Source organism: Chiloscyllium punctatum, chromosome 15 (genome assembly GCF_047496795.1).
Source record: "Chiloscyllium punctatum isolate Juve2018m chromosome 15, sChiPun1.3, whole genome shotgun sequence".
NCBI classification, from domain to species: Eukaryota; Metazoa; Chordata; class Chondrichthyes; order Orectolobiformes; family Hemiscylliidae; genus Chiloscyllium; species Chiloscyllium punctatum.
This window is the reverse complement of record NC_092753.1, coordinates 25,394,418-25,419,966: the sequence shown is the minus strand read 5'-3', so window position 1 is coordinate 25,419,966 and position 25,549 is coordinate 25,394,418. Positions and strand designations below refer to the sequence as shown.

General features: G+C 41.8%; 1 protein-coding gene across 7 annotated transcripts in view; it reads left to right on the top strand.

Moving 5' to 3' along the window:
- Positions 1 to 25,549, top strand: part of dgkh (diacylglycerol kinase, eta) — a 569,987-nt gene that overhangs the window by 405,883 nt on the left and 138,555 nt on the right. For all 7 annotated transcript variants that reach the window (XR_011962527.1, XM_072584802.1, XM_072584800.1 and 4 more), the window contains 2 exons: positions 8,318 to 8,457; positions 23,522 to 23,606. Coding sequence is in view for 6 of the 7 variants with exons in the window: in XM_072584802.1 (XP_072440903.1) it covers positions 8,318 to 8,457; positions 23,522 to 23,606 (225 nt within the window). In the remaining variant the exon portion in view is untranslated. The remainder of the gene's footprint in view (positions 1 to 8,317; positions 8,458 to 23,521; positions 23,607 to 25,549) is intronic.

Genomic DNA, 25,549 nt, shown 5'->3' with positions numbered 1-25,549 from the left:
GTTGTTCTGATGTTCCAGTGTACCAGTTAAGGAGTTGGCATCTTCTTTTGTTCGTCTGGTGCAATGGATACAATCCAGTTGTTGAGCAGAGTCTCAAAGCTCTCCGCACCCACTGGAGTGCGTGGGCTATCATGGGTCAGCAATCTACTATTGGGAACTCCCCAACTTGAAGTAGATGGTGGCTGACCTGTGGGCTGTGATTATGCCTCCCATTGTCAGAGTCAGCTTATAGGACTCACACTGTACAGCAATCAAGTTGGGCTTGTCAATTGTACTTGCAGATTCCCATCTTATCTTCTCCAGGGTACAAGCCTGGGCATCATTTCTGAACCACCCAATTTCAGAGATTCCTCCATCAGTATCTGCAGTTGAGTCCAAAAGGATTTAAAACAGTTGTTCAGACTCAACTGCGTTGTAGGAGTTGCCCAGAAATTGGCATATTTAGATGTTGGTCTACCTTTTGGCTCTACACTAAATTATTAGTCAGGGTTTACATCTTCACTTCTCCTGAAGTATCTATAAGGCAGTGAAAATATTTGCCCACAACTGTAAGTTTGTTTCATTACTGCCAGGCTGTGTCCGCATACCAGTAGGCCTGTACACCCAGGTCTAGGAGTCAAATCTCCTCTAAGATCCTCTGAATGTTTGATCTTGAGCAATGAGGTGTCTAGTTTCCACATGTTGCTGCAAGGAACTGTTTATTGACAGCACGAGACATGGACCTTTGAGTCTTTCTCAGTGCTGCTAGCCAGTGGAGTGGGGATAAACTGAAAAGTAAACTAGCACAAAAAGGTGATTGCATCTCATCCCAAACGTCAGGCTATGGTGGTATCATGTTAAGTATTGTTTTCCATATAACTCATTGCTTGTTAGATTGACAGTTAATTTAATTTGTCAAACCCTTTCCCTTTTTAATCTCATTGCTTCGCACTTTAATCATGCTTTGTGCAACGTTTGCAACACTTACTTTTCAGTTCACGCATAGGATGTGTGTGTCGTTGGTTAGATCAGCATTTATTTCCTATCCCGAATTAGCCTTAAGAAGATGGGGTGAGCTGCCTTCTCAAACTGCATCAGTCCATGTATTGAAGGTCCTTAGGGAAAGGATTCCAGGATTTTGACTCAGCAATTCTGAACTAATAGCAATATTTTTCCAAGTTAGGATGGTGAGTAGCTTGTCTGGGAACTGGCAGGTGGTGGTATTCCCACTATCTGTTTCCATTGTCCTTCTTGGTGGAAGTGGTCTTGGGTTTGGAAGATGCTAACAATATTTAGTGAATCTCTGTCGTGCTTCTCGTAAATAGTACACACAGTGGCTACTGAGCATCAGTGATGAAGGGAATGGATATTTGGAGATATTGTGCCAACAAAACAAGCTGTTTTCTCCTGGATGGTGTCAAGCTTCACTTTTCCAGGCAAGTGGAGAGTATTCCATCACAGTCCGTACTTGTGATAGATTTATACCTCTCCTGTCTTTAACTGCATGAGCTAATGGGAAAAATTACTTTCAGAACATGTTAGCTTTTCAAGGCTTTCCTTGTTGACATTATTATATCGTTATGTATCCATCTTAGTTGCTCCCCCTTGGACCTGTTAGCCAAGAGATCCAAGCCGCGTTCATTGACTTTTTGGCCCTGCATCCTGTTTCAGTATCATTCACAAATTGGAGTTTATGCTACATTTATCATCATCCATGTTAGTAACATATTAAAAGTGTTTTTGTCGTAAGAAGAGTTGTGGCAATTATTTGCTGATGATTGGACAGTGTTTTGTCAAATTAGCTCTTCCTCAGATACTGAAACCATTCCTGGCTATTTGTAGCAAGACTTGGACACTTTCGGGCTTGAGCTGATAAATGGCAAGCACCATTTGTGCCACTCAAGTATTGGGCACTGACCATATCCAGTGACAGAGAATCAAACCATCTTTATTTGGTATTTAATGATCGAGCTATCACTGAATCCCACACAATCAACATCCTCAAGGTTACTATTGACCAGAAACTTAACTGGATCAGCAATGAAAATGCTGTGTCTGCAAGAGCAGGACAGAGACCGGGAATTGTGCAGCAAATGATAATGTAACTCCACGAAGGCTGGTAACTCGTTCCCACATTCCCCTTTATTTACGTGTACTTGGTACATGACACTGACCAAGCTTGCCCCAGAGTCCGCTCCTAGGGTGAACAAAACCCTTGACACTCCTGGTTTTTTCTATCAGTCACAGTTCCCAGATTGGACTCTATTAACAGCTCCAATCAGAGAACTCCTATTCTATGAGACCTACCTGGCTGACCTTGTTCCAGTCGCTACAAATAGCTCACTTCTTGACACCTCAAAACTTATCCTGTTTCAACAAGGCACATTGTCAGGAATGTGATGGAATTGTTCTGCATTTTTCTGAATGAATGCAGTTTCAAAAAACACTCAAGAAGCTTGACGCCATCCATGACAAAGCAGTTTGTTTGATGCAAATCAATGAATCAATCACAACCACTTTCAGCTTTCGTTCACTTCACCACTGGTGAAGTGTGTATTTGAAGTGTGTATTTGAAGTGTGTATGGTCCAACAAGTGAGCAGCACCTGACAGTACCCTCCAAACCAGCAACCTCCACCTCCCAGTAGTACAAGGACAGCAGATATATGGGGAAAAGATGTATTGGAGTTCCCTTTGAAGCCGCACACTCTAACCTGATTTGGAACAATGTCACTGTTCCATCACTATTGCTGGATAAAATTCATGGAACTCCCTCCAAAACCTACACTACACCAGCTACAGTGGGTTAAGAAGCTAGCTCAATGCCACTTTCACCAGGGGCATTTAAAAATGGGAAGTAAATGCAGTCCTTTCCAGTGACAGCAAAGGTCCATGAATTTAACAAGTAAGATATATTGAGGCTTTGACCTGAAAAAAAAAGGTGTGGCTGAGGTACAGGCATTTAGGAGCAAGGGAATCCCTGGATGTATACAGGGAACACAGGAGTTTACTGAAGAAGGAAATCAGGAGGATAAAAAGGGTGCACAATATAGCCTTGACTGAGAAGATTTGAGTGAATCCAAAGGGGCACTTTAAGTATATTAAAGGAAAAAGAATAACTAGAGAGATAATAGAACCCCTCATTGACCAAATTGGGCATGTATGTATAGAATCGCAGGGGATAGGCGTAGTTCTCAATAAATATTTCTCCTCTGTGTTTACCAATTTTATGGACTAGGCCAGACCAGTCAAAACATTTTAAAGCAGCCTGCCCAGACTATAATTTTGCAATTTATTTCTGGAAGTGTCCAGTGAGAATTACCCAGAGTAAGTTAGCTGGGTTGACTACCTGGTTTTAAAACAGATGAAAAATTTATTCACAAAATTATGGAATGAAACATAAAGAACACCTACAGAACTCAGACTATCCAAACTAGACTTAACTATGCTGTTCCGAATATGCACAACAATCCCAATAAGCAAACTCCTTACACATGGCAAAAATTAAACAAAGGCTTACAGGTCAAAGTTAGAAGGGCAGCAGGGGAGAGAGTTTAGCAGCCTGTTTCCACACAGTTCTCTGCTGAACTGACTCAACCAAACCTTCAGTTTCTAGGACTGACAGCTCCCCTTTCATTATACAGGTCACTTCTAAAACATGAGCTTCGGCCTAAAGTCTCGTCTGTTTACATATAAATAAATAGGCCTTTCATCTCTGTACCAAACCAGTCAATTCAGAGCCTGAATGGTTTATCACCACTCTGAAAACAACAAGGACAAAGTATCCTTGAGAAAAGCAACAGCTTTTAGAAAAAAAGAACCAGCTTTGTGACACCATGGAGAAAGACATGAAGACCCGGGGACTTGGGCAAGTTAGTGGTGATATCTTAGGGACAGTCCATACCACAGTAGAAGAGGTGTTGGATATATTAGAATGTATGAAGGTGGATAAATCTCCTGGTTCTGACCAGATATATCCGAGAACACTGAAACAGGCAAGAGAAGAAATTGTGGGGGCCCTGGCTGATATTATTGCATCATCATTAACCACAGGTGAGAGGGCCTGGAAGAGTGGAGCATAGTGAATGTTGTGCCCTTTTTCAAGAAGAACTCCAAAGAAAAGCCTGGGAACTATAGACCAGTAAGCTTAACATCTGTGGTAGGTAAGTTACTTGAGAAGATTCTGAGGGATAAGATATGCATTCATTTAGAAAGACAAGGTTTGATTAGGCATAGTCAGCATGGATTTGTGAGTCTTTGTTAGAGTTCTTTGATGAAGTGACCAGGAAGGTTGACGAGGGCAGAGCGGTAGGCATAGTCTATACGGATTTCAGGAAGGCCTTTGATAAGGCTCCACATGGTAGGCTGCTCTGGAATGTTAGACCACATGGAATCCAGGGGAAGCTGGCAAATTAGATACACAATTGACTTGATGGTAGGAAGCAGAGGGTAATAGTGGAAGGATGCTTGTCGGAGTGGAGACCTGTGACTAGTGGAGTGCCTCAGGGGTCGGTGCTGGCCCCATTACTGTTTGTTATCTGTATCAATGATTTGGATGAGAATGTATAAGCCATAATTAGTAAGCTTGCAGATGGCACTAAAACAGGCAGTGTCGTGGACAGTGAGGAAACCCGTCAGAAATTGCAGCAGGACCTTGATCAGCCGAGGAAGTGGGCCAAGAAATGGCAAATGAGTTTAATATAGACAAGTGTGAGGTCTTGTGTTTTGGAAAGTCAAATCAAGGTAGGAGTTTCATCGTGAATGGTATGGCCTTAAGGAGTGTAGTGGAACAGAGGAACTTTGGAGTTCAGGTGTACAGTACACTGAAAGTGGAGTTACAGGTAGGCAGGGCAGTGGAGAAGGCTTTCGGCACACTGGTTTCTATCAGTCAGGGCATTGAGTATAGAAGTTCGAGATGTGTAAGATCATGAGAGGCATGGATAGGCTGAATGGACTCAGTCGTTTTCCCAGGGTTGGAATTGAGGACTAGAGGGCATCAGTTTAAGGTTAGAGGGGAAAGAATAAAATGGAATCAGAGGGGCAACTTTTTTTAACAGAGGGTGGTACGCACGTGGAATGAGCTGCCAGTGGAAGTGTTTACTTCAGGTACTTTAACAACATTTAAAAAGCATTTGGACAAATACAAGAACAAGAAAGGATTAGAAGGATATTGGCCAAGTGCAGGGAAATGAGATTAGCGTGGATGGATATTTTGGTTGGCATTGACCAGTTTGGGCCAAAGGGCCAGCCTCTGTGCTGCAGGCCTCTATGATTCAAAGTAAATAGGCTGCCGGGTCTATTCGGTTTTAAAATAATCCATTGATGTTTGAGACTTCCTTTGAGGACAACTTTCTATCCAATGAAATACTTACATTCTGGACAATCATTTTTTAGCCATTGATCATTGAGATAGGCCCTCGTGGAAGATGGAATGATACTTTAGCATTATTCTTCTAAGCCACTATTAACATTGGCTTTCAAATGCTCCAGTAGGTTGGTTAAATGTGAGTTAGTCTTTTCTCAAACTCTGCTGATTCTTTTCTATTTAACCAGGAGAAAGTGAGGACTGCAGATGCTGGTGATCAGATTCAAGAACTGTGCCTTTGGAAAAGCACAGCAGGTCAGACAACATCTCCAGTCACCTTTAGAACACTGTGTAAAATTCAGATCATCCTTCTGATGAAGGACTTATACCCGAAACATTGACTGTCCTGCTTCTCAGATGCTGTCTGACCTGTTGTGCTTTTCCAGTGCCACTTGTTTTGTCTTTTATACTTGGCCTGGTCTTAGTCTGTTAGATCTCATTTTCAAATCCTTTCCTCCAACAGAAGTTAACTTGACTGTTCACTAGCTTCAGTCTTGTATCTTCAACATTCTGTTCAATTGTGTATTAATATTAACAACTGCCAATCTCACTTGAATTTTCCAAACTTACAAGAATGTCATTTGAATATTGACCAACTTCAGACCTCACTTTGTTTCAGGTTCGAAGTTGTTAGAGCAGGCAATTGGCCTGTTTATTAACTATTTAAAACCATGCCATACTTTGTTGTTTGCTTCCTTGTGCTGTTTAGGTTCTTCTGCATCATTTATAGAAACTTGTTGTTTAATTGCCTGTCAATTTCCTCATCTTGGCAAAAGTGAGGACTGCAGATGCTGGAAACCAGAGTTTAGATCATAGTGGTGCTGGAAAGGCACAGCAGGCCAGGCAGCATCCGAGGACCAGGAAAATCGACATTTTGGGCAAAAGCCCTTCATCAGGAAAAGAGGCAGGAAGCCTCCAAGGTGGAGAGATAAATGGGTGGGGGTGGGGCTAGGGAGAAGGTAGCAAAGAGTACAATAGGTGAATGGGGGTGAGGATGGGGGAAGGTAGCAAAGTACAATAAATGAATGGGGGTGCGGATGGAGGTGATAGGTCAAAGGGGAGGGTGGAACAGATAGGTGGGAAGGGAGATTGGCAGGTAGGACAGGTCATGAGGACGGTGCTGAGCTGCAAGGTTGGAACTGGGGTAAGGTGGGGGAGGGGATATGAGGAAACTGGTGAAGTCCAGATTGATGCCCTGGGGTTGATGTGTTCTGAGACAGAAGATGAGGCGTTCTTCCTCTAGGCGTCGGGTGTTGAGGGAGCGGCGGTGTACGAGGCCCAGGACCTGTATGTCCTCGGCAGAGTGGGAGGGGGAGTTGAAATGTCGGGCCATAGGGCGGTGGGGTTGATTGGTGCAGGTGTCCCGGAGATGTTCCCTAAAGCGCTCTGTGAGAAGGTGTTGAGTCTCTCCAATGTAGAGGAGACCACATCAGGAGCAGCGGATACAATAACTGACATTGGTGGATGTGCAGGTGAAATTTTGATGGATGTGGAAGGCTCTTTTGGGGGTGAGGGAGGAGGTGTGGGCGCAATTCCTGCAGAGGCAGGGGAGGGTGCCAGGAGGGGAGGGTGGGTTGTTGGAGGGGGCCGTGGACCTGACCAGGTGGTCACGGAGGGAACGGTCTTTGCGGAAAGGGGCGTGGAGGGAACTATATCCCTGGTGGCAAGGTCCGTTTGGAGGTGACGGAAATGTCGGCGATATGGTTTATGCGAAGGTTGGTAGGGTGGAAGGTGAGCACCAGGGACGTTCTGTCCTTGTTATGGTTGGAGGGGTGGGGTCTGAGCGTGGAGGTGCAGGATGTGGACGAGATGCATTGGAGGGCATCTTTAACCACATGGGAAGGGAAATTGCGGTTTCTAAGGAAGGAGGCCATCTGGTGTGTTCTGTGGTGGAACTGGTCCTCCTGGGAGCAGATACAGCGGAGGCGGAGGAATTGGGAATATGGGATGGCATTTTTGCAGGAGGTAGGGTGGGAAGAGGTGTAATCCAGGTAGCTGTAGGAGTCAGTGGGTTTGTTAAAAAAAAAATGTCAGTATCAAGTCAGTCATCATTAATGGAGATGGAGAGGTCCAAGAAGGGGAGGGAGGTGTCAGAGATGGTCCAGGTGAATTTAACGTTGGGGTGGAATGTGTTGGTGAAGTTGATGAACTGCTCAACCTCGTTGCAGGAGCACGAGGTGGCGCCGATGCAGTCATCAATGTATTGGAGGAAGAGGTGGGGAGTGGTGCCGTTGTGACTATGGAAGATGGACTGACAAAAGAGACGGGCATAGCTGGGGCCCATATGGGTGACCTGAGTTACGTTTGACATAGAATTAGTACAGTGCTTAATTTTTATTTCCAGAGTCTAGCTTTTCATTATCATTTAAAGTGAACCAAAATGTCTCCAATCAACATAAAAGTTTGCTAAATCTTTTATGCTTTACGTAATCTCAAGTTCAGTGCATCAGTTGATTTCTTTATTTGGTACAGTTAAAATTTATCTAATTCTGTTACTTACTGAATTGCTTGCAATACTCTTGTGTCTCTATTATGTTCACTATTATGCATCTGCTTAATCACAATCTCTCTAGATGTGTTTTATGACTTAAATAGAATTAACTTTGATTGCAGCCTCAGTTAAATTACTTTAATGATTATTATCTAATCTAATTGCAATCATTGTTGTGCTCCAGTTAATCGATTTGAAAGCTTTTTAATGCTCCTCAAAGTTGGTCCATTTGATGTCCGGTCTTTTGCCTTGCTGTATCTATTGGCATTCAGCAGTCAGCTTTGTGAGTACTTGAGAGGAAATGTTCTTGACTTAATTTGGTTATGTTGCATTTGCAAATCCAAGACAGGAAGAAGATACATAACCTAAGTTGAGTGTGGAAAGGAAGCACAACGTGCAAAAATATTTTAAAATTAAAATAGAAGCAGTTCTTTAAGAATTAGGTTTGTCTGGCTGTTAATACCCAGATCATGCTATTTTACAGTGCCAGCTTGGAGTTCTGCCACTCGGAACAGGAAATGATCTAGCACGGGTCCTTGGCTGGGGTGGTTCATGTGATGATGACACACAGCTTCCACAGATTTTGGAAAAATTGGAACGAGCCAGCACCAAAATGTTAGACAGGTAAGTGTTATGTGAATATCTTTTTCCAGTTCATTGATAGGATGTGGCATTTTGGCTGGGCCAGCGTTTATTACCTTCCCAAGTTGTCATTGAGAAGTTGGTGGTGAGCTGCCTTCTTGAAGTCAAGATTAGAGTGGTGCTAGAAAAGCACAGCAGGTCAGGCAGCATCCGAGGAGTAGGAAAATCGATGTTTCGGGCATCCTGCTCCTCGGATGCTGCCTGACTTGTTGTGCTTTTCCAGCACAATTCTAATCTTGACTCTAATCTCCAGTGTCTGCAGTACCCACTTTCGCCTGCCTTCTTGAAGTGCTGCAGTCTATGAAATAACTCTTGCACAATGCAGTCAGGAATGGTATTCCTGCTTGAGAGATTTAGTACTGAGGATATGATAAAAGAATTAGCGGTGGGAATCCAACCAGATATGTAGTGATGCAATCCCTCGTCTGTTATCTAATAAACAGCTGACATGGTTTGAATGTGGTTCTGTTAAATGGTAAGATTCAAATATACAACAGTTTATGATTGAATTAATATCTCTTATTCACAAAGGCAATTAAATCCAAGGGATGAATTTAAATTTGCCATTTTTCCAAGAAGTTTCTGTAAGATAATTTGGCCTTAGAGCATGTTATTACTTGTTTGAACTTATCAGTCAGGTTGCAGCCTGAATACTGCCTCATTTTGTTATCCATTTTTTATGCTCTGACTGCAAAGTTGGAAAATGAGACAGCATTTAAGTTCACCATTTTTCTGCAGTTCACTTACAGTTACAGAAGCAAATTTGGGGTGTGGATAAGTATGTGGGACTGGGATATTATATCCATGACAAAAACATGGCTAAAAGAGGAACAGGACTGGCAGCTTAATGTGCCAGGGTAAAGGTGCTTTAGGCAGGACAGAGGTAGCGGAAAGAGGGGAGGGGGGAGTTGCAATTTTGATGATGATAAATATCACAGCAGTAATCAGAGATGAAATAATGAAGAGTCATCCAGTGAAGATTTATGGATGGAGCTCAGAAATAAAAAGAGGATAGTGATGCTATTGGAGTTGTACTATAGGCCCCCAAATAGTTAACAGGAATTAGAGGAACAAATATGCAGGGAGACTGGGGAGACCTGAAGGAGCAATAGGGTTGTCATGCTAGGGGATTTTAAACATAGACTGGGAAAGCCATAGTGGTAAGGACTTAAATGGGGTGAAATTTGTTAAATGCACTGAGGAACGTTTCCTCAAGCAGTATATGGAGGTTCTACTCGGAAAGGGGCAAAACTCAACTTACTCTTGTGAAATAGCGCAGGACAGCTGACGGGGGAGAGCACTCTGGGACCAATGACCATAGTTCAATTAATTTTAAAGTAGTTATGGAGAGGGACAAAACTGGTCCACAGGGTCAAGTTCTAAATTGGGGCAGGGTGGATCTTGATGGAATTGAAAGGATTGATTTGAGTAGTTTGCATGCAAAAAGACCTCCAGCAAGTGGGAGGCCTTTAAAAGTGAGATAGCTCAAGTTCAAGGTCTATATATTCTTGTGAGAGTGAAGAGCAAGTTTGGCTGGAGTAGGGCACCCTGGATGACAAGAGATATTGAGGCTTTGACCAGAAAAAAGGAGGTGTGGTTCAGGTATAGGCAGCTGGGATCAAGAGAATCCGTGGAGATATACAGGGAATACAGGAATTGACTGAAGAAGGAAATCAGGAAGGTGAAAAGGGGGCACGAAATAGCCTTGGCTGAGAAGATTAGTGTAAATCCAAAGAGATTCTTGAAGTACATTAACAGAAAAAAGAAAAACATAAGGAGAGCGTAGAACCCCTCAAGGACCAAAGTAGAAATGGGGACAGGAGATGGGCGAGGTCCACAATGAACATTTCTCCTCAGTGTTTACTGTGGAGAAAGGCATGAAGACTTGGGAACTTGGGGAAGTTAGTGGTCATATCTTGGAGACAGTCCATATCACAGTGCAGGAGGTGTTGGATGTATTACGATGTATGATGGTGGAAAAGACTCCTGGTTCTAACCAGATAAATCCCAAGAACACTGCAAGAGGCTAGAGAAGAAATTGCAGGGGCCTGTTGGTATTTTTGCATCATTGTTAGCCACGGGTGAAGTCCCAGAAGACTGTAGAGTAGCAAAATTTGTGCCCTTATTCAAGAAGAGCAGCAAAGATAGACCAGGAGGTCTAACATCTGTGGTGAGTAAGTTACTTGAGAAGATTCTGAGGAATAAGATATACATGCATATAGAAAGACAGGATTTGATTAGGAATAATCAGCTTGGCTTTGTGCATGGGAGATCATGCCTCACAAATTTATTACAGTTCTTTGATGAAGTGGCCCAGGAAGTTTAACAAGGGCCGGGCTGTAGATGTAATCTCTCTGGATTTCAGTAAGGCCTTTGATAAGGTTCCACATGATAGACTGCTCTGGAAGGTTAGATCACTTGGAATCCAGGGGGAGCTGGCAAATTGGATACACAATTGGCTTGATGGTAGGAAGCAGAGAGTAATAGTGGAAGGATGCTTGTTGGACTGGAGGCCTGTGACTCGTGGAGTGCCACAGGTGTTGGTACTGGACCTATTACTGTTTGTTATCCGTGGCAATGATTTGGTTGAGAATATACAAGGGATGTTTAGTAAGTTTGTAGATGACACTAAAATTGGTGGTATTGAGGACAGTGAGGAAGGTTCTCCGAAATTGCAGCAGGACTTTGATCAGCTGGGGAAGTAAGTCAAGAAATGGCAAATGGGTTTAATATAGACAAGTGTGAGTCTTGCATTTTGGAAAGTCAAATCAAGGTCGGAGTGTCATGGTGAATGGTAAGGCCTTAAGGAGTGTAGTGGAACAGATGGACTTTGGCATTTCGGTGCATGGTTCTCTGAAAGTGGAGTCACAGGTGGACAGGGCAGAGAAGGCTCTTGGCACACTGGCCTTCATCAGTCAGGACATCAAGTAGAGTTGGAAAGTTATGTTGTGGTTGCACAGGACTTTGGTGAGAGCACACCTGGAGTATTGTTTCAGTTTTGGTCACCTTGCTATGGGAAGGATGTTATTAAACTGAAAAGAGTGCAGAAGAAATTTACAAGGATGTTGCCAGGACTCAGTGGTCTGATTTATAGGGAGAGGTTGGACAAGCTAGGACTTCTTTCTTTAGAGCATGGGAGACTGAGGGGGGAATCATATAGAAGTGTATAAGATCATGAGAGGCATGGATAGGATGAATGCATTCAGTCTTTTTCCCAGTGTTGTGGAATCAGGAATAGAGGGCATCAGTTTAAGATTAGAAGGGAGAGAATAAAATGGAACTTGAGGGACAACATTTTAAAAAGAAACTGGTATGTATATGGACTGAAGCATTTGGACAAATACTTGGATAGGAAAGGTTTAGAATGATATTGGCCAAGTGCAGGGAAATGGGGTTAGTTTGGATGGACATTTTGGTTGGCATGGACCAGTTTGGGCCAAATGGCCTGTCTCCGTGCTGTAGGACTCCATGACTCTAAATGTAATGAAACACTTGTTAAAAAAGGTTTGTTACAAGTTAAATTTGTTGATGTTTTTAATCAACCTATTAATGTATTCTGAACAGGACGTTACACAAGACACAATGATGATCAGAGGTGCTGCACTGATGCTGCCAAATAATGAAGCAAATGAAACTTTTGTCAAATTGGAATCCAGTTTGCAGTTCAGTGCTCCTAATGCCTATGATGTGGCAAGAGTGTATCTTAGGCATTTAAGTACATATGGTGGACGTTATGAATAGGAAGTGGGTCTTCTATCAGTTATTTTGAGATGTTAGTTCGAACTTGTGCAATCTCTGTATGTTATGCCAGCATGCATTTAAAACAGCCAGACCTAACAAGTTATTTTATTAACTTCTATGAATACATCAGAAAAATGAGAGATTTTCATCCATATAGTATTTTTCATGACTTCAAGATGCCTCAACGTGTTTTAGAACCAGCAAGGTGCTACACGGTGATAAAGTTCAACCTGTGTTGTGCTGTCAAAGGAACATGGCAGCCAATATTTTTATTTACGTATACTGGCAGCAAGCTCCAGTATACAACAATGAAATAATAACCACTTAATCTATTTGTATTGTTATGTTCAAGAGGTAGATACTGTGAAATGTTTGTTTTCTGACTGAGTACCAAACACCCTTCTTTATGAATCTTTGGGCAACAACTGTTGCTGATACTGAATTATGGAACACCGTCTTTCTTCACTTGTCTGAGTGTGTGAAATCGGACAGTGATATTATGATTGTTTTACTGAGGCCCATAAGCTCATTGTGCCACGTTGGTCTCCAGTTGTGGCCGCTCACTTGGTCTTCCTGTGCTTATTCTTGGCCATCTTTTGTTGATTACTGGATATCTTTCGGTAGTCTTTAATTATTTTCTTGGTGACATAATACTATCTTGCTGCTGCAGAATTAGTAGTCTTATTGGCGAATTTTAATTTTAAATTGGGCTGTGTGTTTGTAATTCTTTCTCAAAGGCATCATGATAAATCATGTGATACACATTAATCTTGTCAGTCATAGGGTCATATATCACGGAAACGACTCTTCAGTCCAACTTGTAAGTGCCAACCAGACATCCTAATCTGACCTCGTCCCATTTGCCAGCATTTGGCCCATGTCCTTCTAAACCCTTCCAGTTCATATAGTCTTTTAATGTTGTAATTGTAGCTGTGTCCACCACTGCCTCTGGCATATTGTTTCATACATGCACCTCACTCTGCATGAGAAGGCTACCCCTCTCAACTTATGTCCTCCAGTTTTGCACTCCTCAACCCTGGGGAAAAGACCTTGACTATTCTTTCGATCCATGCCCCTCATGATTTTATAAATCTTTATAAGATCACCACTCAGCCTCCAGGGGGGAAAAAAAGCTTCAGCCTATTCCACCTCTCCCTGAAACCCTCCAGTCCCAGCAACATCCTTGTATGTCTTTTCTGCACCCTCTCCACTTTAACAGCATCCTTCCTATAGAAAGGTGACCAGAATTTTACACAGTGTTCTAAAGGTGACTGGAGATTGCCGATAGAATTGGCGGAGAGAAAAGATCAAAGATCCTGCACGTGAATTCAAATTAATGGATTGGGAAGTATTTAATAACCACTACATGGTTTGCTCTCTGAAAAACTCGGGTTAACTTTTGCACAAGATATGTGGAAAATTATGTTTTAGGCCAAAAGTCATCGGGTCAACTTTTAAATGAGACTGACGTTTCTTCAAAGTATGCACAGTAACTTTGAAGCAGTAAGACTACATTCTCCCTTCCCTTTGATTTGTTTTTCTCTGCCAAGTATCAATTCCATCTGTAGAATTTCCAATTCTCTGAAATGCTGGTCATTAATTCATTACTTGAAGATGTGCTGTGCAGCAAACAGAACAGTTCAGCACATGAATCGGCCCTTTGACCCACCATGTCTAAGCCGACCATGATACCATTCTGAACTATTCCCATCTGCTTGCACATGGCCCATATCCCTCTATTCCCTGTTCATGCATTTGTCTTTCATTGCTATTGTACCTGTTTTGACTACCGCTCCTGGCACTGTGTTCAAGATAGCAACATCCTCTGTATAAAAACTTGCCTTGCACATCTCTTATAAACTGTCCCCTTCTCACTTTAAACCTGTGCTCCCTAATGTATAATATTTCTACTTGGGAAAAAGACTCCAACGAACCACTCTGTCTACGCCGACGGAAACCCAACAGATTTATGGCAATGCATTTCCCTTCCTGTACTGTCTGTGACGTTCCAAGGCTATGATTTGACAAACCAAACATGACTTCAGAGTAGGGGAATGGACAGCAATAGTGGTAACAATTACATTGCGCCTAGGTATTTAAATTTCTGGATGCCACATTAAAATCTGACAGTCATAAACCAAATTTGGAAAAAAAATTAAAATTAGTCAAACTTGGAAATTTGTTTTAAACCTGCAGTCCCCATAATTTCTTCCGGAGTTATTTCTCATAAAAGTGCATTGCCTCACATGTAGTTAAATTACATATAGTCTTTGATGAATTAATAATGTGACCTTCATTATTTTAGCATGAAAAACAAATTCACTGTAAAGCCCCTGAGAGCTCAGTTTATTGTCTAGAGCCATAAGCTCACTCTACCATTGATTTCTAGTGGTTAGGCTGCATAAAATGTTACTCTCAATCAATTTACCAATGAATTGGATGACAAGTTCTCCCATTCTTTTAATTAGGTGTTTATATCAATTTGCAGAAATACATTCAGAATGCAGGCAGCGTCTCATTGCATTTCAGTTAAAGGGGCTCCTTGTAATTATGTGCAAAGTGACTTGGTTGAATTATATTAATTTGATAAAACAAATACTGCAGATGCTAGAAATCTGAAACTACAAATTGCTGGAGAAACTCAGCAGGTCTGGCAGCATTGTGGAGGGAGAAACAGACATAATGAATTCCTTGAAAGGATACATATTGATATACATAGAAAGTTCAGTTTGGGATTTGAGGGATGAAGCCCCATTTCAATTAAGGAAGAGCCAGATAGTTTCAGCTGTGTGGGATTGGGCAAAATATGGTTTTTCTGAGTGAAATGTGCTGCTTATTCTGTTCCTAAGATAGCAAGAATCAGGAAATACAGGAATGTTTGACATGTGAGCCACTTTCACACCTATCGGAAATGCCAAGAATGCCAAAACTTTAAAGGAATGGCACCAATAGACCACTGATGGCACAGAGGAGAACAACAAAGGACAGAAATGCAGCCATTATTGGAGATACCATAGTCATGGAACAGACAGGCATTTCTGGAAGCTTTCATTGTCAACCATAATGTTTGACTTTCTGGAACAAGAGTAAATGGTGTCACAGAATAGGTGCAGAATGTTCTGCAGGGAATGAGTAACAGGGTTGTGCTATGTATCAGTACAAATGACATAGGGCAGGAATTGAAATACTCAAAACAGATTTTCAGGAGCCAGTGAGAAAGCTAAACCCAGTTTCAATAGTAGTAATCTCCAGATTTCATCCAATACCATCCAAGGCGAGAGTAAGAAGATGGTGAGAATTACTGTGTGTCTTGAAATCTGGTGCAGGAGACAAGGCTGTAGATTCTTGGGACAATTTTGGGGCTTGAAACACCTATTTAAACGAGACTGTTTGTCCTCCAGTGTGGTCAGAGAAGGTTTAACTAAAATTGGCAGAGGATGGGCCAGAGCATTAAGATATAGAAAAGACAAATATGAGCGTCAAAAAGTGTGGGGCTAGAAAAACACAACCAGTCAGGCAGCATGCGAGGAGCAGGAGCGTTGACATTTCAAACATAAGTTCTTCATCAGGATTTTGTGAAGTTAGGAAAGTGAAATATAGTGCTTAAAGTGAGTTTGAACAGTACTAGAGAAGTCAGTAGCTCCAAATTAAAATATAATCAGTCTTAGAAGGACTAAGATGAATTCAAAGACAATTATAATAACTGAGTGCCAACACACACAGTACGGTGAATATGGATTCTTGGTGCTGGAAGAGCACAGCAGTTCAGGCAGCATCCAAGTAGCTTCGAAATCGACGTTTCGGGCAAAAGCCCTTCATCAGGAATCCTGATGCTGCCTGAACTGCTGTGCTCTTCCAGCACCACGAATCCAGAATCTGGTTTCCAGCATCTGCAGTCATTGTTTTTACCGTACGGTGAATATGGTTGATAAACTAAAAGTACAAACAGCTTTGTAAGAATATGTTGTTGTAGTAAGGATAGGGTGTTTAATATTCAAGGTTATAAATGACATGGATGTTTGGGACTCTGAATAGTCAGAAGAGAGGTGTGGGACTCCTTAAGTCCGAATGCATTGACTGGTGAAATTGCGAAGGAAGGTTGGACTTTTGATGGGAAACCCCTGCTCCCTGCAATCCTCCAAAGTAGACCAAGTTAGAGTCAGATGCTTCAGACAGTTCCAAACTACCTTGCTGGATAGTTACCCAAGAAGTGTTATATGGGAGGAAACTTGGTTTAATGCCTAGGTAAATATACAACTGACCCCTTCCACCATCTAACCCATCATTCTCCCTGATTAGCTCCTAAAGTAACTACCCACCCATTTGTCATCTAACTCATCTGCACTCTAGTCCCTTATAGACATACATTACATATTGTTATGAACTAGGCCAGACCACTCAAAACATTCTTAAGCAGACAGCCCGAGACCTAACAATGCAATTTGTTTCGGTAAGTGTACAGTGAAAATTACCCAGATTAAGTTAGCGAGGTTGACTACTAGATTTTAAAACAGACAAAAAATGTATTCACAAAATTACACAATGTAACACAAAGAACAGAATACAGAAGCCCCTACAGAACTCAACCTATCCAGCTAGACTTAATTATGCTGTTCCCAATACACACGACAGTCGCAATAAGCAAACTCCCTTTAAAAACCAGTATAAATGGGACATGTGCTTACAGGTTGAAGTTGAAGGACAGAAAAGAGAGAGAGTTTCCACACAGCTCCCTGTTGAACTTCGCAGTTCAAGACTGAACCAAAACTGCTCTGCTCAGCTCAGCTAGCTAGAGAGCTGACCCCTCCCCTCACTTTATGCAGGTAACTTCGAAAGCATGACCACTCCCCTCACTTTATACAGGTAACTTCAAAAGTATGACCACTTTGGCCTGAAGTCTTCATCTGTTTACATATCAACTAAAAGCCTCTCAAAATCCTTTTCATCTCTGTACCAAACCAGACTGATCGGAATCTGGCCTGGTTTATTGCTCCTCTGAAAAAAAATCAAGGACAGTCTCCTTGAGCCAAGGAACAGCTTTTAGAAAAAAAAGGACTACCTTTGTGACAACACTTTCCTTCTGTTTGTAGTCTTTCAATTAAACTTTGGAATATTTAAACTCTTCACTTTGTGGAATACAGCAGCTAGAACTTTGATAAAGGGCAAAGTTAAAAATCACACACAACCGGATTATAGTCCAACAGGTTGATTTGAAAGAACAAGCTTTCTGAGCACTGCTCCTTCATCAGGTAGTAAGTGAGGCAGGATCATAGGACACAGAATTTATAGTAAAAGATGAAAGTATCATTCAACTGATGCAATGTATTCAACAAACCTAAACTGCTGTTAAGTCTTTATCAATTAGAATGGGGATCTAGGTTTCGATTGATTAAAACGTAAATCCCAGAACTTATTTCAAGTCACAGTTCAGGGATAACTTGGGTTTTATCAGTATATATTAAAAAAAAGTGACCTCTCAGCTCAGACATGCATTAAAGGTGTGAGGTTAGAGTCTGTCTGTATCCCAACCTTGAGTCCGACTGGTTCTATTTCAAAGGTAGGAATTTATGAAATGTTATCTCCGGACTGTGACTTGAAAGAAGTTCTGAGATTTACATATTAATTAATTGAAGCTATTCTAAGTGATTAAAGGCTTAGCAGCAATCTAGGTTTGTTCAATACATCACACCAATTGTATAGCACTTTAACTTTTAACTATGAATTCTGTGTCTTACAATCCTGCCCATGAGGTACCTGACAAAGGGGCAGCACTCCAAATGCATGTACTTTCAAATAAACCTATTGGACTGTAACCTGGTTTTATGTGATCTTTAACTTTGTCCACCACAGTCCAACACTGGCACTTCCACATCATTAAAAAAGGGAGCACGGCATCTGCACAGATTCTATGAGAGAATTCCTGTGCTCAAATTCTCAAGGTTCTCCCTTTGGAAGATGCCTCAGAAAAAGTAATGAAAAGCAATTGCTTGATTGTTTTGTTCCAGTTGATTCCAGTCTTCACTGGTATTCAGCATCAGGATGTTGAAATCTGTTACCTTCGTTCCAACAGATAAAGACTTCATCAAATGTGCTAGTCACTATTGTGGTCACAAAATCACCAGACATTCCTGTGGTTATCAGATCTCCTCCTGACTCACTCCTTCTCTCTCCATGTGAACAAACACCAGGAGTAGGCCATTTGGCCCCTCAAGCCTGATTCACTCTTTAGTAAAATCATGGCTGATTGGGTTGCAAGGACAAATCTACATTTATGCCAACTCCCATGACCTTTCACCTAGTCCTTCTCTGCCTTCAAAAATATTCAAGGACTTTTCTTCAACTGCCTTTTCAGGAAGGGAGTTCCAAAATCTTGTGACCGTCTGTGAGAAACAATTTCATCTTGCTCTTTAAATGGGCGACCCTTTTTTTTTAAACAGTCCTCTCTATCTTGCTGTATCTGAGATCTCCTTCCCACAGGACCGTCTTCCATTGTGGGTGTAGTTCAGATCTCCAATGTGTTAAATTTTTTATGCACCATTTTAAAGGATGGAATTAGTTTATTATATTAACAAGTCACACTGTACGATGAAGCTTCCTTTAAAAGTGCATTACCCAATTGTATTTCACACTCCTTGTTTAAAATATGATATTCAGCGGCCCATAAGACTGTCCATGTTTATTTCCTTTACTTTCTCTAGTTGAGCCCTAGTTCTAGACTCCCAAATCAGCGGAAATAATTTACTTTTCTCTCCCTGTCCTTTACTGATAATATGTTGAAGGTATCAATTAGGTCACCCCTTAACCTTCAAAAGTTTAGACAAAACAGGCCTAATTTGAATAACTTCTACTTGTAACTTCACCCCTGATGGTCAGGCTTCATTCTTGTAAACCTACCCTGTGCTCCTTCCAAGGGCAATATATCCTTTAGAAGGTGTGGTGCCCAGGTCTGCTGTCAGTCCTGAAGAAGGGGTGCACCTGAAACGTCGACTTCTCCACCTCCTTGTGCTGCCTGCCTTGCTGTGTTGTTCCACCCTCCTGGTGCTGTCTGCCTCACTGTGTTGTTCCACCCTCCTGGTGCTGCCTGCCTTGCTGTATTGTTCCAGCCTCTTGGTGCTGCCTTGCTGTGTTGTTCCACCCTCCTGTTGCTGCCTGCCTTGCTGTGTTGTTCCACCCTCCTGTTGCTGCCTGCCTTGCTGTGTTGTTCCAGCCTCTTGGTGCTGCCTTGCTGTGTTGTTCCACCCTCCTGGTGCTGCCTGCCTTGCTGTGTTGTTCCAGCCTCTTGGTGCTGCCTTGCTGTGTTGTTCCACCCTCCTGCCTGTCTATTTTGGATTCCAGCAACTGCAGGTTTTTTTTGTCTCCAGCCAAGTCAGGGCTCCAAGTGACATTCAGTAAATAAGCATGATAAAACAGGAGTGCCTGGCTCCTGTAATCCCCTGACGTTGTGTTCCTTTAAAAAGGTGCAAAATAACAATGGGAACACACACTTCAATACTTGTCAAATATAGAAGTCCTGTCCACATTTAACTCTCAACCAATGTTGCTGAAACCGATAGCTGGACATTGTCTTATTACTGTTGGGAGTTTATTGAGTGCACTTGACTATCTTGTTTACAGCACTTCAGAAATACTTAATTGGTTATGAAGATTGTTGGGCTGTCATGAAGTTGTAGAAGGTAGTTTATTAATAAAGTCAATCTTTTATTTTCAACTGTCCAATTGTCAGGATGTGGAGTGCCCCGAGTCATGCGGCAGTGTCAAGCTCTGTGTAACAAAGAGAACTGCATATAAAATCTGATGGTTCACTTTCTGACAGTATCGTATTTCAGTATTAAAAAGGCAACAGTAACTTAATGTTTTTAAAAATATAAAACCTCTTTCAATCTGCAAGGATCCCTCAACAGTGAGTATTTAAATTCTGAACAACCTGAAGTTATGCTTATTGAGATCCATTGGGAACAGGTCTAATTAAGTACAAAAACACAAATTGCTGGAGAAACTTAACAGGTCTGGCAGCATCTGTGGGGAGAAAGAAGTTAATGTTTTGTGTCTCGTGACCCTTCGTCAGAGTTAATTAAGTTTGTTCAATTGTTAGTCGAATAATTAGATTAGATTAGATTCCCTAAAGTGTGGAAACAGGTCCTTCAGCCCAACAAGTCCACACTGACCCTCTGAAGAGTAACCCACCCAGAACCATTTCCCTCTGACTAATGCACCTAACACTATGAGCAATTTAGCATGGCCAATTCACCTGGACTGCACATCTTTGGACTGTGGGAGGAAAGCAGAGCACCCGGAGGAAACCCACGCAGACACTGGGAGAATGTGCAAACTCCACACAGACAGTCACCCGAGGCTGGAATCAAATCTGGGACCCTGGTGCTGTGAGGCAGCAGGGCTACCCATTGAGTCACCATGACGCCCGTATAATATGAGATTATACGAAAGATCATCACTTCTGTTCACGAGTTAATACAATGAATTTCTAGGTTTGTCACAAAGTGTAGAATATTAGAGCTAGTAAGTACCAATGAACCTCTATCTCCTTAACTAGAATATTGTGTGCTGCACTGGGGTGCATGGTTATATGAATAGGATGTTGAGAAATTAGAGAAGGGCCAGTGTAGATTCACTGGAATGAGGCAACACAAATGCAAATAATGAGTTGGAAAGTCCTTGTTTGAGCATCATATTTGATTGTGGTTTAGTAAAAATGTTGAGGACGGGAATGGGAAATGGCAGTCAACAGTTTTAAGCAATTGAGAAGCCATTGTAAAAGAATGGGAGAAAAAGATTTACTTTACAGGCTGGAGAAATATCTTTATTAAGAGAATTGAGAGTTTGAAGACATTGCCCCTACAGTTGGTGCCTGAGACAAAATCTGTCTCAACATTTCGGATAGATGAAGGGATAATTGTTGATGAGTGAATATGTTTATAGAGTTCATAAAATCCCTACAGTGTGGGAATAGCCCAACAAGTCTACACCAACTTTCCAAAGAACATCCCACCCTGCATTTCCCATGTGCGTTGAGTCAGAGGAGATAGGGGAAGTGCTAAATGAATACTTTTTGTCAGTATTCACACTAGAAAACGACAACGTGGTAGAGGAGAATACTAAGATACAGGCTTCTAGATGAGATGGGATTGAGGTGCAGAAGGAGGAGGTGTTAGCAATTCTGGAAAGTGTAAAAATAGATAAGTCCCCTGGGCCGGATGGGATTTATCCCAGGATTCTCTGGGAAGCCAGGGAGGAGATTGCAGAGCTTTTGGCTTTGATCTTTATGTTATCATTGTCTATAGGAATAGTGCCAGAAGACTGGAGGATAGCAAATGTTGTTCCCGTGTTCAAGAAGGGGAGTAGAGACAACCCTGGAAATTATAGACCAGTGAGTCTTACTTCAGTTGTGGGTAAAGTGTTGGAAAAGGTTATAAGATTATATATAAGATGATTTATAATCATCTCAATAAGAATAAGTTGATTAGGGATAGTCAACACAGTTTTGTGAAGGGTAGGTCATGCCTCACAAACCTCATTGAGTTCATTGAGAAGGTGACCAAACAGGTGGATGTGTGTATTTGGATTTCAGTAAGGTGTTTGATAAGGTTCCCCACGGTAGGCTATTGCACAAAATACAGAGGCATGGGATTGAGGGTGATTTAGCAGTTTGGATTAGGAATTGGCTAGCTGAAAGAAGACAGAGGAATGTGGTCGATGGGAAATGTTCATCCTGGAGTTCAGTTACTAGTGGGGTACCTCAAGGATCTGTTTTGGGTCCACTGTTGTTTGTCATTTTTGTAAATGTCCTCGATGAGGGCATAGAAGGATGGGTTAGTAAATTTGCAGATGACACTAGGGTCGGTAGAGTTGAAGAATAGTGCTGAAGGATGTAGTAGGTTACAGAGGGACATAAATAAGCTGCAGAGCTGGGCTGAGAGGTGGCAAATGGAGTTTAATGCGGAAAAGTGAGAGGTGATTCACTTTGGAAGGAGTAACAGGAATGACAATACTGGGCTAATGGTATGGTTCTTGGTGGTATAGTTGGGCCGACAGATCGCGATGTCCATGTACGTAGATCCTTGAAAGTTGCTACTCAGGTTGATAGGGTCATTAAGAAGGCATACTGTGTGTTAGCTTTTATTGGTAGAGCGATTGGGTTTCAGAGAGGTCATGTCACAGCTGTAAAAGACTCTGGTGCAACCACATTTGGAGTATTGTGTACAGTTCTCGTCACTGCATTATAGGAAGGATGTGGAAGCTTTGGAAGGGGTTCAGAGGAGATTTACTAGGATGTTGCCTGGTATGGATGGAAGGTCTTATGAGGAAAGGCAGAAGGACTTGAGGCTGTTTTCGTTAGAGAGAGGAAGGTTGAGAGGTTACATAATTGAGACACATAAGATAATCAGAGGATTAGATAGGGTGGACAATGAGAGCCTTTTTCCTCAGATGGTGATGGCTAGTACGAGGGGACATAGCTTTAAATTGCGGGGTGATAGATATAGGACAGATGTCAAAGGTAGTTTCTTTACTCAGAGTAGCAGGGGCATGGAATCCACTGCCTGCAACAATAGTAGAATTGCCAACTTTCAGTGCATTTAAATGATCATTGGATAGGCATATGGATGAGAATGGAATAGTGTATGCTAAATGGACTTCAGATTGGTTCCACAGGTCGGTGCAACATCGAGGGCCGAAGGGTCTATTCTGTACAGTAAAGTTCTGTGTTCTAATCCACATCCCTGAACACTATAGGCAACTTAGCATGGCCAATCCACCTAACCTGCACAACTTTCGACTGTGGGAGGAAACTGGCGCACCCGCAGGAAACCCTCACAGACACTGGGTGAATGTGAAAACTCGTCACAGACATCACCAGAGGCTAGAATTGAACCTGGGTCCCTGGTGCTGTGAGGCAGCAGTGCTAGCCTCTGTGCCACCCCATGTGATGAGGGTAAACACTGACATGAGTTAATGAACTGAATTCCAAGTTTCTGTCCTGTGACTTCCATTTGGCATAGCACTCCTGTCAGAATGATCAATCATTAGACTCATTGTGAGCAGCATTATCAGAGATAACTTCGAGAAACACAACATTGCTTTGTACTGGTTAATGTAATAATATGTTGTATAGTGTTTGAAGCTGCTTAAGTCAAGTGTAATTTGTTTACAGTATTCCCTTGCCAAGTAAAGATCACATATTTGAGTACTGAATGTTCAACCAGCTGATGGTTTGTATGTTCTTGGGCCTCCTGTGCTATTTTGGTCAGCAGATGGTATTTCAATAAGACCTGCATTTGTTTTTACACAGATGGAGCATTATGACGTATGAGATAAAAATACCACCGAAACATGCCCTGGCAGTGACCCCAGAGGAGGATGCTGAGGAATCCCAAGTGAGTCTTTAGCATTGCGAAATGCACACAAGCTTTGAGTTACAGAACATCATTTTGCTCAGAACCAGAATGGGAAAGAATGAATCTGGTAAGGCTGGATTCCTGTCCTTGTGCCTTACTTCATGGACATTTGCTCCATTACAATTCATTGTTGCAAAACTCAGGAAAACTGTGGATCAGGCAGATTAAATGGGAATGAAGCTTAGGAAAATTTAGCCTAGGTTTTTGAAACTGAAAGTTTTAACTTTTTATTAATAATATTGAGAAGTATCGATGCAAAATGAGACAGAGATTCTTTCAATTGAGCTATCATAATGTTGGATTGACTTGGTATCCAATTAGTATTACAGCTATTTTGGACACACCGTGAAGCTTGATAATGTGTGATGTGCAAATATTAACCTGGCAGGCTGTCCTGCAGTGATTGCCTCTTCTTAAACATTGACGAATGTAATAACTCAGCAAAGTGCCACTAAATTGGAGGAGTTGGGAGGAAAGAACAAAGTGGAAGATACAAAATAAAATGGAGGATAGGAGAAATTTAATGATAAAATGAGCAAGGTGTAATTGAATCTACTGGGAAAATTTATGAAATAAAGGATGTCTAGAGCATCTGTAAATGATAATGGCTGGATCGCTGAAGGGAATGAAAACTTGAAAAATGTGGGCAGAGAGAAATGGATATACCCAATGGGTATGGACATACTGGTAGTGTTTTGGGTGAGAAGTTGAGGTCCCACCTGCCATAGAGGTGTGTTATTACATGTCCAACATGTTAAACAAAAAAACTATACCCAATGAGTGAGCGTCACTCTGTAGGCTATTGGCTATTTTCTAATGAATCTTTTCAGAGATATTATTTTACGCATCTGAAACAGGTGGGACTTGATCTCAGGCCTCCTGGCTTAGAGATGGGGACACTGACACTGTACCAAAGGAGCCTCTGGGTGACATACTGATAAAGTACAAGGCAGCTGGGAACTTGTTTAATACTGACTCAGAGTGAACGAAACTACAAATTACCACTCCACTCCAGTTAAGTGCTAAGTGCAGAGTTGACTAGATAATAGAAAGATACGGACCTTCTAAATTGTCTCACTTACCAAATTTCCTGAGTTAAGCATTTTGTCTTTGCTTCATTCAAATTGAGCTGCACCTTTGTGCCACTTCCTGTATACATCTGCTACAGCTCCTCAGTCAGGAACAACAATGTCTGAAGCCCTGATACATTGAGAAGACCCAAGACAGACTGATTTGGAGATGCCGGTGTTGGACTGGGGTGTACAAAGTTAAAAAATCACACAACACCAGACAGACTATGTCACCAATTTATGGAACACCTCCTTTCATTCCACAGTAGCAACACTGAACTTTCTGTTATTGGTCATGTCAATACTGGTCCCTCCGCCTTGCTCAGACTTGGATCTTTTTGTGTTCCCCGTCTAATGCGGTGTTCCTTTTGAAGCTAATGCAACCTTGAGGAACAGCACCTCACTCTTTGACTAAGCACTTAACAGCCTTCTGGACTCAGTAATGAATTCAACTATTCTGTTGAATTCAACTACTACTAACCTTTTATTTCCTGCAAGATCAGTTTTAGTGGCTTATTTCTTTATTCCTTCACTCTGCAGTTGGACAACTGCTATCCAGCCATTCACACTTCATCCAGACAACTGTTTTGATTCTGCACCTATCCCATTTGTACCATGAAACGTTTTGTCACATTATCACTCCTGCCATTTACCCTATCACAGACATTCGCTTCTACTTCTCCAGACTTAAAATCCATCACGTTTCTATCTTCCTTCATTCATTTGTTAAGAAGGGCCATTGACTTGAAAGGTTTACGCTCTTTCCCTCCACAGGTATTGCCTGACCTACAGAGTATTTTCAGTATCCATTTTTATTTAGGTTCTGAGGACAGTAGATAATGGAGTCAGGAT